Here is a 12,062-nt window from a genome sequence, read left to right as displayed (position 1 = left end):
AAAGTACGAATTGCCAGTCTAAATCTAAAATCCCTTTTTATTTAATTATTCTAAGAAACTGACGGTCTGATGAGGCCTGGTAACTGATCTTAGGATCAAGAAATACTAAAAAGTTAAGAAGTAAATAATAAAATCTGTCAAATCGTTATGCATTGAAGTTAAATTTATGTGAGAAGAAATAAGAAGAAACTAAGAGGTCACGTAAGCCAGGTCTACAAAGGTCAGACCTAGGCAACGGTATAAAAAGAGAAAAGAGAGAAAGAGAAGTCAGTCCTGACCCAATAGAGGTCTTGGCTCGTCGTAACTAAGTAACTTGTAACTTGTGGTGAACTAAACTTTGTATTGAAATTAAGTATTGAAATAAAACATGTGAAGAATTATCGTCAACATAAAAGTTCCATTTCAATTTAACTCAATTTACTATCTCACCCAGTCCCTCAGTCCTTTAAAGACTCATCTTAAACCAACGTCATAAGTCTGACAGTAATGTCACCATCTCATCATTTATCCTCACCAATTTCCCACCTTACAATATTTTGATTTTTGGTTAAAATAAGATTTGATTGAATCAAAAAGGGGAACTTTTATTGCAAAACCATCGTCAAAGATTTTCTAGAAATGAATAATTCACAAAGTTGCAACTTTGAACCGTCAAGTTTAAAATAATTACTCAGTAGCCATTCGACCATTGCTCTGACCTTTCCGTGCACCTTTTAATATTTATAGTTACTTAAAATTTACTAACAAATTAGCATTAATTTCCTTAATTAACATCCATTTAATATTTGTTAATGTTTTTCATTATAAAACGTAATAACAATCGTATTTAGCGCCATTTTGCGAAATTTAAGCTCAGCCTTCTCTAACAAACTGCTAATTCATTCAGCTGATGTTACTAGTCGTTTAAATTACTAGACTTTATTCAAAGAGCAGTACGAAAAATTTTTAGTCTGATGTAACGATCGATTTATCACTTCACCAATTGTTTTATTTTAAAAGTTTAATTAATTAATTAGGAAACATAAATGTCTGTTACTGAAAACGAAAATGGAGGGTTAAAGCCATTTCTATGGAACGCTTGGGACTTTTTCGTGTTTAGTTTATGGTCTATGAACCCGTTTAAAAAGATTAAGTGTCCATCTGATTGTACAATTGACGGGAAAACAGTGTTAATTACTGGTGCTACTCAAGGAATTGGTAAATCGACTGCGATCGAACTGGCTAAACGTGGTGCTAAACTTATTCTTGCATGTCGGAATCTTGACCAAGCCAATGAATTAGCTGAACAAATCAGAGAATCAACCGGAGCCGATGTAACAACAATCCATCTTGACCTAAACTCATTGGAATCAGTTAAAAAATGTGCAAATACAATACTTGGATCAGTTGAAAGACTTGACATCCTCATCAACAATGCAGGAATGGCTGGAGGTTCGGAAAGGAAGGAAACAGAAGACGGCTTTGAACAAGTTATACAAGTAGATCACATCGGCCCTTTCCTGTTCACTAAACTATTACTTCCCCTGGTAAAATCAAGTTCCCCAAGTCGTATAATATTTACTGGTTCATCTTTACACAGGATACTCCACAAATTGGATTTAGAAGATTTAAATTCGATTAAAAGTTATAGCTCTAGTAATGTCTACGCTAAGAGTAAGTTAGCCAATATTTTGACTGCAGTTTATTTGAGTTCCATGTTGAAAGATTCAGGTGTTACAGTGAACTCATTTTGCCCTGGTCCTGTAAATACCAGTTTAGCTCAAGACCTAATTGGATCTACAATGGCGATGCTTTCTAAGCCTTTTCAGTCAATTATCTCCAAAACTCCTGATGAAGGTGCTCAAACCTTAATTTACCTTGCTGTTGAAAAATCTCTCGATTCAGTCACCGGGTCACATTTCATGTATTGTAAACCAGTGAAAACTAGTGCTCTGGGATCAGATTTTAACCTTGCAACCAAATTATGGGAAACCACCGAGAAACTTCTGGAATCACGCGGCTATTGATATTTGCTTGTAGCAATGGCAATTTTAAACACAATGGTACAAAACCTGTCTTTCTCAAATTATCCGCAAATAATTACTTAAAGCGATCAATCCAAGCATAATAAGAATGCTCAAATCATATTTTCAGAAATTTTATTTTAGTCTTGACTCTAGGATTGACTTTTTAATCAAGTTAAAGTTGTTTTTCAATAAATGTTAAGTTTTTTCCTTGTGCGCATTTAAAGTTATTTTTATCTTAACATCAAGTTATAAGACCGAAGTTCCTACAATTTTATGTTACAATAATGTTGAAAGTTGCAAAAATATTTAGAGGAAATATATTTTTCCAACATTTATAAGATTGTACAATATCATCGGAATAAAAAAATATAAAATTCAAGATTGAATCGATAGTAATTGAGGGAAATTGATTAGTCATTTTACGTTATTAACCATCTTTACACTGAAAAATATTGAAAAATTGTCAATATTATGATAATTATTGTATTACTCTCTAAGTACATTACATTTTTAGTCAATTTTCACAGTATTCAAGTATTCATTTTCAATTATTAATATTTAAACGATTGATTCGATTCCAGCCCTTAAAGCTTTAATAATTCATTTTACTACTGAAAATGATTAAAGAAACAAAGTCCAGGTAAATAATCACTATAAGTTATAATGAATTCATAAATTTAAACTTGATATTAAATTGAATTATCTATTGCTATTGTTTTGTATTATCACCAAATCTCATGAAATTATTTGAAGAGATGTATAACTCTTAACATTGGGATATAATACCAATGACTTCTTCAGTTATCTGTAGCACTGACTTTTTCAAACCTCAATACCCAAATATCATCTAATTACAGTTCAACTGAATTTATAGCAACCTTTACTAGTACCCATGAGAGTTTTGTTCACCCCTGTTCGAGTAATACATAAAAGTAAATTAATCAATTTGACTTGAACCATATGGTTTGTACACGATTAAAAGTATCATAATCTGGTATCAAGCTTCATTTAGTAGACATAAAACTCGTAGACAGCTGATAATAAATGCAAGACGATTTGTATCATCTGTTTGCTCAAATAATGTACAAGTCAATTCAACATGGAGTAACTGTCAACCTGCTGAAAAGCCATTCTCTAGTAAAATAAATTGCTAAAAATTCAGCTAAATACTGGAGTTGGATTACAAGTTGAATAACGGATAGTTGAAGCCAATTAGCATGGAAAACCAAATTGTAAGAAGCTTTGGCTAATTTTTCAATGGATGTTAATTGGTTTCTGAAATAATCAAGACTTGTCAGGATTAATGCAAGGATACACTGATTATTTAAATAGCTTAGATTTTTAAGGTAGAGATTCAGTTGATAACAAGATTTCAATCAGATGGCAGTTTGTTGACAATTACTCTACCATGATTAAATTACAGTTGCTCCAACTGGAATAAAAGTCATTCACTTTAACTGCATTATAATAGCGTAGTTTATAGCTGTTATTATAAATTGCTTTGATGGGGATGAGAAAAAATTAAGGGTCCACCTTGATGTTTACATTGTAATAAAGGCGCCTCTCCAGTGTAAATATCATTTCATCATTTTTCTTCACCAGGTAAATTGTTTCCTTTCAGATTAATATCACAATAAAATGCAGCTTACATTGATTTAGTGTAGCAAAGTCAAAGTGAAATCACTAATTACCTAAAATAAAGAAGGGAAACATAAAAAAGGTTACAATTGAAATCAAATATCCGCTAAAAGAGTTTGAAAGATTAACATTAAAAAAAGTAACCCAAAAGACTAACCTGAAGTTTTAATGGAAACCAAAATAAATTTTCGAGTTGAAACAGTTTAACCTTAAATGATTAAATGTAACCAATCAATGATCAAATGACCAAAGGATAGTGATTAAGTGTAAACACATTATACCATTTAAATCCTGAACATGAATGATGAGAGAAACAAATGAGTTTACAAGCGAGATCAGAATATGAATTGAAGTAACTTTCAGTAACTTTCACTGGTTTAGCAAGGAAACCTGAAATGAAATGTCGCTGAAATTTATTGCACCAAACTGTACCTTATCACCTTAATCATCATCATAACCATCAGCAAGAAATACTCAAGTATTAAGAGATATATGGGAGTCAGGTAAAGAGAGAAGAGAGAAAGAAGGAGAAGATGAAAAGATGAAAGATAATGTTTTCTCTCTTTTTTCATCTCTTCTCTCTTTTCCATTGTATTTCACATTAAGTCGAGACTCTTATTGGTTTAAATGGTGGGTAAATTACATGTTATTAATAGTGTGATTGGATATTGATGTAATTACATTTGAAACCAGACAAACGGTGAAAAACATCTTCTCGGTGAAAAAGCAACACTTGTAACAATTGAAACTTAAACCTGGTGATCCGTTAATTTAACCATTTAAATTGTGATTTGTTTCATTTAACCAATTCTCTTGATCCATTGGAATAAAAATGACTTTCAATGATAGACTAAGTGTTTACTTATTGTTTGTGTGTATATTTCAACTAACCAGTGCTCAACCAGAATCCGTTAAAAAAGCATGGAATGTCCAAAATTATCCAAACCCATGGACTGAACCCAAGCGATGTGGTTCACACATTGCTGGATTCATTTGTGATCCAGACAAGATGTTACCCAGAGACCAAGGTTAGTTAACGACTTTGCATTTCCAGACTTTTTTACTTGGAATTGATCTGAAATGAAACAAAAGATTGTAAGATAATACAGTGTTAAGGATCAAGTTTGTAATAAACAACCTTTTCATGATTACCTCGGTAAGATTATCTTAAAACATGAAATTGAATCTTTCCCATCTCAATGGAAAGTTTTAATCAAGTCTTATACAGATAGCAACAAATTAACTCTTTCAATTGATCAATTGCTAGGAAATTTCTCAGGCCTGTTAACTCAATTTAATATCTATTCAAATGCGTTATTAATTTCGGTCTTTGGGTTAAATTGAGCCTCTCAGAAGTAACTCATAAGTGGCTTACACTGGCTTTACTGAAGTGATTAAAAAAGTCAATATTAGATAATTTTTTGATCATGAGAATGCATTAATTATTTGATAACTTATTCTTGAGGAATCAGCTAATGGTTTGTTGTGAAAATGCCGTTAACTCAATTGTCAATTGGTTGATTCAAGTTGAAAATTGTAACATCACGGTAATCACATTTTACACTTAATTAGGATTAATTGGGAACTAATTGTTTCATTTGTCATCATATAACAAGTTAACACAGCAAATAGCCAAGTATAACATTTAACAATACTGTTAAATACGGAGCATTAGTGAACTGATCTGGGTTATCGATAAAGCTATCTATCTGAGCTTAAAAGTTGTCCAAATAACAAGTAACAATTTACCAGAAAATATTAGCAAATTGTTAAATTGTTGGTTAGACTCTTCATGTCTAAAATGGTTCTATCACTTTATTAATTGAAGTCTGACCCGATTGTAACCCATTGACTTGTCCAGACAAAGCAAAGTGAACTGGTTGCTACATTTGAGGCTTGATATTGAGTTACTTGGGCCTGAAGTTAATTGAAAGATTAATACTCGTGAGACATTTACATTTACCAATGGATTAATTAATATGTCTTGATGATTACACTTTGATTGTGTCAATCAGCGGTTGTACAGAATGAAATTACTCACAATTTAGATAAAAAGATAGACTCAATAAATGAGAGAAGCAGAAATGGTTAAACATTAGAAACATTAATTCTATCCTTACTTACCTTTTTCTCAATGTAACTGATAACAATTAAAATGATAAACAACATTTTATGAGACGATGTTGGTTCAGAATGATGATGTTGATGATGATAATCATTAAAACTGGCGCCTCATTTTGTGGTGGATATTGAAGAGCAATAAAACACTGATCTGCCTGTTGATAGAGATATTGTTATTAAGATTAACCTGGTTTGGCTTTGGATTTGAAAGAAGACAAAATAATCAAGGAAACAGATTCGTCTGAGACAATGGTGGGCATGATAAAAGAGCAGAATGAAGGAGCGATTAAAGGTTCAATTCACTGAAAATCAGAGTTTGGGGAGATTGAAATTCAGTAGAAATACAAACATAAATGATTTCCATTGAACCATCAAACCAGAAAATATCTTTTAATGTTGACAATGAAAAACAAAAACTACAGATTGATAAAAAACTAATTATTTGCTGAAATTAATTGTCAAGGTTATTAAAGTCACTCAGTTATTTAACCTTAAACTATCGACGTTAGTCATTACCGTTCAAAGGTCGAAAAAGTCACATCATGTCAACAACAATCACGCGGCAAATGTTGGTTATTTCAAGGGAAAGTTATGTGTGAATAGCAGGTTGCTCAAGTAACAGCCGTTTTGAATAACTGTTTAAAGCTTTTGCCAACGTTGATTAGAAACAGTTTTTGATTATTTTTTGTAGTTTTACTTATTTTCATCAGCAATTCTTGTTGTAATTTGATTAATCTAATGATTCCTATTTTACTCAACAGCTAGAGATATTGGAAGTTATTTATGGAAACAAGGAAGACAAGATGCTTGTCTTTGCTCAAGATGTCTAACAGCCAAAAATGGAATACCAATTGGAATCGCTTTAATGAATGATGCTCCAATATCACCCGATAAGAGAACAGAGCCTGTATATTATGACGATGAGGAACCACATTATGGGTAATTACATTGATACCTTGACAATTTATGTGATGTTGGTGGACCGGCCAAGCTATTCTTGACAACTGTTGATTCAAAAAAATTTCATCTTCAATACCAACCAGAAGTCTATGATTTTGTTGATTATTTTACTTCTATTGGATGAAATTGATATAATCTTGCTTTGAAGATTCCTAATAACACATACTTCTCATAAGATACTTGATTCCAATCATTTTAATGGTTTGATTGAAAAACAAGCAAGAATATGAAAGAATGAAAAAATGATAGGTTAAACATGGAGTTGACATCATCTTAATCTTAATTCCAAACTCTTGTTGATTGATTTATATTGTCAGTTATTTATACCGCTTGTCTGATAGTGTAAATCAGAGTATTATCAATCAGCAACAATTCCCATCTAATCAACAAGTCAACGTTGACGTGAAACTTGAAATGCATGGAAAGACTAAATCCTCGTCTTTGTCTTCAATCAAATTGATCCAAGCTGCCCAATTAATTATCAAAATTAGCTCAATTTAGCAAACTAGAAAAGTTCAAGATTGAAAATTCAATTATTAAGTTTCAATACCTTTAACAACTCAACCCCAGCTTTTCATAATTGAAGGTGCAATTGTTATTACTGATGCTTTGAGTTTTCAATCATCACTTAATGACGAGATTAATTACAATTTCAATTGCAACTTTCTATTAGTTAATAGATAAACAAGAGTCTAAGATGTTGATTATGTTACAATATTGTTCAATGCAATATCGAGAGGAGTAAAAATTAAGGTTCAAAGTGATTGCTTGTTCAAATCAACTCAATCAGTAAATACAAATGGTGTTTGTTATTAAAACCAAGTAAACCCAATTTGATCAAATGCTGTTTCTTATCCTTAATCAGTTGAGATGAGACGTTTTCCCCTGCAAACAGTTTTCCCTGATCAATACTTGTTGGCTTGTTGTCTTATCCGGTGTTATTTATTTACTTACCTGATGTTACTCATCAATATAATGACGTTGGAAACAATTTATCAAGTGATTAGGAGTGGTTCTCATTAAATATTAAAAATTGATAATAGCCAGCTGAGTAGCATTATATCATAATACAAAGACAACACAATGATGATGACAGAGAGATTATCATTAGCATGCAATTTTATTGTTAAAAAAGCGTATTCTCAACCAATCATGACCTAAGGTTGTAGGACACTTGAGGAGAGGGCCAAGTTTAGCCAAAAAGATGCAAAAAAGGTCAAGAGATGTTATTGTTTTTTACGGTAAAATTTGTTCAATAAAACAAATAACCAAAAGAACCGGATAAAGATACGAATCAAGAATTGAAAGTTGTTAACAATTGAAAAGATGAAAAACACACAGCATTTGAATAGAAGCCCAGATCTTTGTCTTTACAAAACTGAAGATGTTGAAAATTATTGCAAGTATATGTTGGCCTTTACAATTAATCAATTGGCCTTTCGGTTCTCACCAAATTCACTAAATGTTTCATTTAATCGCTTTCAACTAATGACAATTATCTTTTATCTTACAGCTCATCAGACTCTATTCAAGCTTGGGAGGAATTCGCCGAAAGTTTGAGGAAATCTTGGGGATTCGGATCGTGTGAAAATGATGCTTTAATTGTTATGTCGACTCAAGGTGTAAGTGCATCACCAGGTTTAGTCAAGTCCTGGTTGTCAATATGATGATTAAATTGTTGTCAAGTCTATGTTCAAGCCAAAGATGAAGCTAGTGTCCAAGTCACTGTTCAAGTCAGTCCATGTAAAGGAGTTCCACTTGAGAATTTGTTGCAACTACAAGTTACTTAACAGTTAGTTATTATTTGTTAACAGCTAATTGCTATCCCAGCCAGTACAATTCACACAATTTCAATTGTTTAGATCTCCAAATTTCTAGCAAATGAAAGTGATTCAAAGAGTCCCCAAAGCTTTATCATTTAAATGTGTTTCTGTTTTGTTTCTTTCTGGTTGCAACAAAATTAATTATACAAATACTTCAACTGTTGATTCTAGGCTTAGACAAAGGTTTCATGGTAAACTTGATTTATTAATCAATTAGCCATGTAACCGCCGTGTACAAGCTTACTTTCAAAATTGAAGGGAACACGAAAAAAGTCAATAAATTTAGCTACAATCAAATTGTAAGTCTACTGAGTTTAATTAAGCTATTAATAGGGTCAAAATTGATAATCAATTGGATAGGAAAATGATGGGACGATAGACAGTATAATTAACATATGATCAAGAGGCTAGTAAGGTCTAGCAATTGTTAGATTAATGCTGATTTGAAACAGCAGTAAATTACCTGGTTGATAACACTTTGAGTATTACTTTTATTGACAAACATTTTACTTGAAAATTAACAGTATTAGTTAATGGTTGTTACTATCAATCATCCTTACCATCAGTTGAATCATCATCTTCAGCTGAACTTGCCTTCTTTTGACCTTTACCTTTACCTTTGGAATCTTTTTCCTCCTTCTTTTCATTGACCAACAGTGGTGAGCCATAAACTTCAACCTCAGCCAGATTGAGTATATTTTTATCCTTCTCACGACAATCATCACAATTCTTGACAATTTGAATTGTAACAAATCTTCCAGCCAAAGGGCAAGGCTGAGAAATAGCCAATGAAAAAAGGAAACGATTAGGTTAAGGAAAATGTATTTAAGAAATTTTGAAATTACTTCACATTTAATTGTAACCATTTGACCAGACTCAATGCCAGCTCCTTTATGGCCTCCACAAAGTCCATTTGAATTGAATTGAACATTATTATAGTCTGTAGTGATTGATTTATGTCCAACTCGAACCTCAAAATCATGTAAACGATCGGCTGTTTCCATACAAAATTCATTTCTCTAATTAGTTTCATTTCAATAGACATTTGTAACTCTTCATTTTTTACTTTACCTGGATTCTTTCGATTCAATATCTTGACCATCGATACAATGTATTCCCGTTTGAGGTCAACTTGCCACCACGGGAATGAATCAGCTTCATTGCCATCTTTGGTTTGCGATAAATAAGGTAGCTTGAATGTCTCAATGTTTTGACTTCCATCCACAGCTCTATCAGCTGTATATGAAATGCCGTTTACTTCAAAAACTGAGCTTTGAGTTGCTGGTTTTTTTAAAGCCAAATTTTCTGAATGAAACAGTCATTAACAATACATTAATTGCTGGGAATCTTTTCACCGAAAATCATTAACATGATAATAAGTAAAATTACCTTGAGTGAAATTGGGTAGAATCTTGTATCGTGAAAACGCATAAAAAGAGGAAGGTTGATAGTTGGATTTTAATCAACTAATTGATTAGCTTCATTGAGAGATTGTTTATTCATAAAACAATTTCCGTTTGATAATCATTAATTGTTAGACTTACCATTGCAAAGTAAACAAAATCAGTGTGATTAAGACCATTGGCGTCCATTTCAGTCAATAAAGGTTCACAAACATCACTACCATTTATGGATAGACTTTAATTGGACAACCAAATTTAGTTATTACAATAATCTATTGGCTATTAAATCACTTACCGGACACAAGTGCAATCAGGAATTTGTGCACATTCAGTGGCACAATTAAGTACAGATCCTCGCTCATACGATCCAATGAAGTCATTTAATTGATGAACATAATTTACCGAAATCGTTCCAATAACTATTGGCACTATTAGCTAAATTTTAATATAAAAATTGAATTAATATTTCAAGCTTAGAAAATTGAAAATAATTTCAAGTATTTTACCTGAAAATAAATGAAAAAGCTGAACATTTTATCAATAGCTTTGACACTTTGCATTGTGTCCACTTTAACCAGACAAGTTCATCAAAAGAAGTGACCATTTGACTAAAAAATTGCGTCTAATTCTTATTTTCTAGAATCAAACCAAACAAATAAATCTAAAAACAAGAATGGTTCATAATTGAATAAACTGACCAATTAGCTAATTGAAAAGTCATGTTTACTTTGCCTGAATGAGTTCAATAAAGCTAATTATGAAATATTAATCATTTCATACCTTTTCTCTCCTATTAGCCATGATTTTATTTTACCTTCAATTTGTCTGTTCATAATTTAATTATCTGTCATTATAACTCATCTTTTTAGACAATTTATTAATTTGCAAACTATCTAGAGATCAAGCTGAACCTGACAAGCTTCTTTACTGGTCTTGAATGTTAACTTGAAATTTTTATCAACAACGCCTAACCTTTTAAAATTACATTTGATACATTTGATCAACTTTTTAATTATTTATTAACAATCATAAATTGTATCTCTTACAGGGAGCCATTGCATTAGGTAATTACACTCAAAAATTACTGGAAGGCTCAGAATTGTTACATTTGAAGCCACATAGGTTTTTGGTTCGCCCTGAAAAACGATCTGAGGTGAGTGACAAATTCACTAATTACATGTTTATTGACAATAATCATGTTATTTTTCTTGTTTCATCCTCAGTTTATCATGAAAATGGTCAGAGAAATACAAGCACATCGTAATCCAAATGAAAAGCCTACAACACATGAAAATTTTACAATGGATCTGGTCACTATTAAATATTCTGAGATACTTGAAAGCCAACCTAAAGTCGATGATAAAATAGTAATTAAAAACACAGTTAAACCAGAAATCCATAATATATCAATGGCACAAACTTGGGGAACAAATAGTTTCATTGCTGCAGCTGAAGATGATGATTTTGAAGCACCACCAGAAGCAAAGATAGATACTTCATTGGCATTTATCCTCATTATTTCATTTACAGTTCTATTGGTTTGTTTGATTGCCCTTTTCTTAATTATTTGGTATTATCGTACCAAAACGGGTCACATACAGCCCAGTGCTGAATACACGAAACCTCCAACAGATGAGAAGCTTCCAAGTGATATCAAGACTGTTAAATATGAACCTTGTCAAACTGATGAACCTGGTTTACCTGTTTAATAATAGTTGCTTATTTTTTCCAATCATCTTCATCACAATTGCCAATGGATCCTCATTTTCATTTAACCATATCATCACATCTCATGTACACTTGCTTTCTAAATCTACTTTTGGTTTTACCAAATGATTGCCATGTAAATAACGCTATTTTTGTCCTCAACCAAATCAACATTTGTTTAATGTTGCTTCGACAATTAATGAGTGAACCCTATTGTGTTTAACTGCCTATGGTTTTGTATCAATAAATGGTATTAAATACAGAATCTTAATAACTTAATCAAGTGACATCTTAAAATTAATAAATTAGGATAATTTTATGAGAACAAGTCAAACATTTAAACAATATTTGAGTTATTCACATTCTATCATGAGAATGAATCAGGGATTTAGCGATAACTATTA

The 12,062-nt window shown here is 31.7% G+C and overlaps 3 protein-coding genes and 1 long non-coding RNA gene across 4 annotated transcripts; 2 read left to right on the top strand and 2 right to left on the bottom strand.

The window, feature by feature from the left end:
• Positions 1 to 846: 846 nt before the first annotated feature.
• LOC107362651 (retinol dehydrogenase 14) lies at positions 847 to 2,213 on the top strand. Its single transcript, XM_015929753.3, has one exon. It carries the CDS (start codon positions 1,026 to 1,028, stop codon positions 2,004 to 2,006), a length of 981 nt encoding a protein of 326 aa, XP_015785239.2. The 5' UTR covers positions 847 to 1,025; the 3' UTR covers positions 2,007 to 2,213.
• A 1,093-nt stretch (positions 2,214 to 3,306) lies between these two features.
• LOC149094436 (uncharacterized) lies at positions 3,307 to 6,319 on the bottom strand. The gene is made up of 4 exons (XR_016198169.1): positions 5,769 to 6,319; positions 4,077 to 4,719; positions 3,802 to 3,935; positions 3,307 to 3,697 (listed from the first exon to the last, which is right to left on the bottom strand). It is a non-coding gene; the product is annotated as an uncharacterized LOC149094436 (long non-coding RNA).
• Positions 4,253 to 11,937, top strand: LOC107362649 (uncharacterized). The gene is made up of 5 exons (XM_015929752.2): positions 4,253 to 4,672; positions 6,527 to 6,704; positions 8,239 to 8,347; positions 11,000 to 11,104; positions 11,175 to 11,937. Exons 1-5 carry the CDS (start codon positions 4,477 to 4,479, stop codon positions 11,658 to 11,660), a joined length of 1,074 nt encoding a protein of 357 aa, XP_015785238.2. The 5' UTR covers positions 4,253 to 4,476; the 3' UTR covers positions 11,661 to 11,937.
• Positions 8,845 to 10,591, bottom strand: LOC107362652 (pentraxin fusion protein-like). The gene is made up of 7 exons (XM_015929754.3): positions 10,458 to 10,591; positions 10,247 to 10,386; positions 10,093 to 10,186; positions 9,938 to 9,959; positions 9,620 to 9,853; positions 9,394 to 9,542; positions 8,845 to 9,322 (listed from the first exon to the last, which is right to left on the bottom strand). Exons 1-7 carry the CDS (start codon positions 10,509 to 10,511, stop codon positions 9,095 to 9,097), a joined length of 921 nt encoding a protein of 306 aa, XP_015785240.2. The 5' UTR covers positions 10,512 to 10,591; the 3' UTR covers positions 8,845 to 9,094.
• Positions 11,938 to 12,062: the final 125 nt, after the last annotated feature.

This window comes from Tetranychus urticae, chromosome 1 (genome assembly GCF_039701765.1).
Source record: "Tetranychus urticae isolate SD_2017Ah chromosome 1, NJAU_TeUrti_SD_1.0, whole genome shotgun sequence".
Lineage (NCBI taxonomy): Eukaryota > Metazoa > Arthropoda > Arachnida > Trombidiformes > Tetranychidae > Tetranychus > Tetranychus urticae.
Note: the sequence above shows the minus strand (reverse complement) of the source record. Positions and strands in the feature narration are given on the sequence as shown.

Excerpts from the sequence above, each read along its gene's own strand:
- LOC107362651 (XM_015929753.3), top strand. The coding sequence starts at position 1,026 with ATGTCTGTTACTGAAAACGAAAATGGAGGGTTAAAGCCATTTCTATGG.
- LOC107362649 (XM_015929752.2), top strand. The coding sequence starts at position 4,477 with ATGACTTTCAATGATAGACTAAGTGTTTACTTATTGTTTGTGTGTATA. Across the intron at positions 8,348-10,999 it reads TTGTTATGTCGACTCAAGGT|GGAGCCATTGCATTAGGTAA; the intron begins GTAAGTGCATCA and ends TATCTCTTACAG. Across the intron at positions 11,105-11,174 it reads GCCCTGAAAAACGATCTGAG|TTTATCATGAAAATGGTCAG; the intron begins GTGAGTGACAAA and ends TTTCATCCTCAG.
- LOC107362652 (XM_015929754.3), bottom strand. The coding sequence starts at position 10,511 with ATGCAAAGTGTCAAAGCTATTGATAAAATGTTCAGCTTTTTCATTTAT. Across the intron at positions 10,387-10,457 it reads GCTTTTTCATTTATTTTCAG|CTAATAGTGCCAATAGTTAT; the intron begins GTAAAATACTTG and ends ATTAAAATTTAG. Across the intron at positions 9,960-10,092 it reads ATTTTGTTTACTTTGCAATG|ATTCTACCCAATTTCACTCA; the intron begins GTAAGTCTAACA and ends TCACGATACAAG.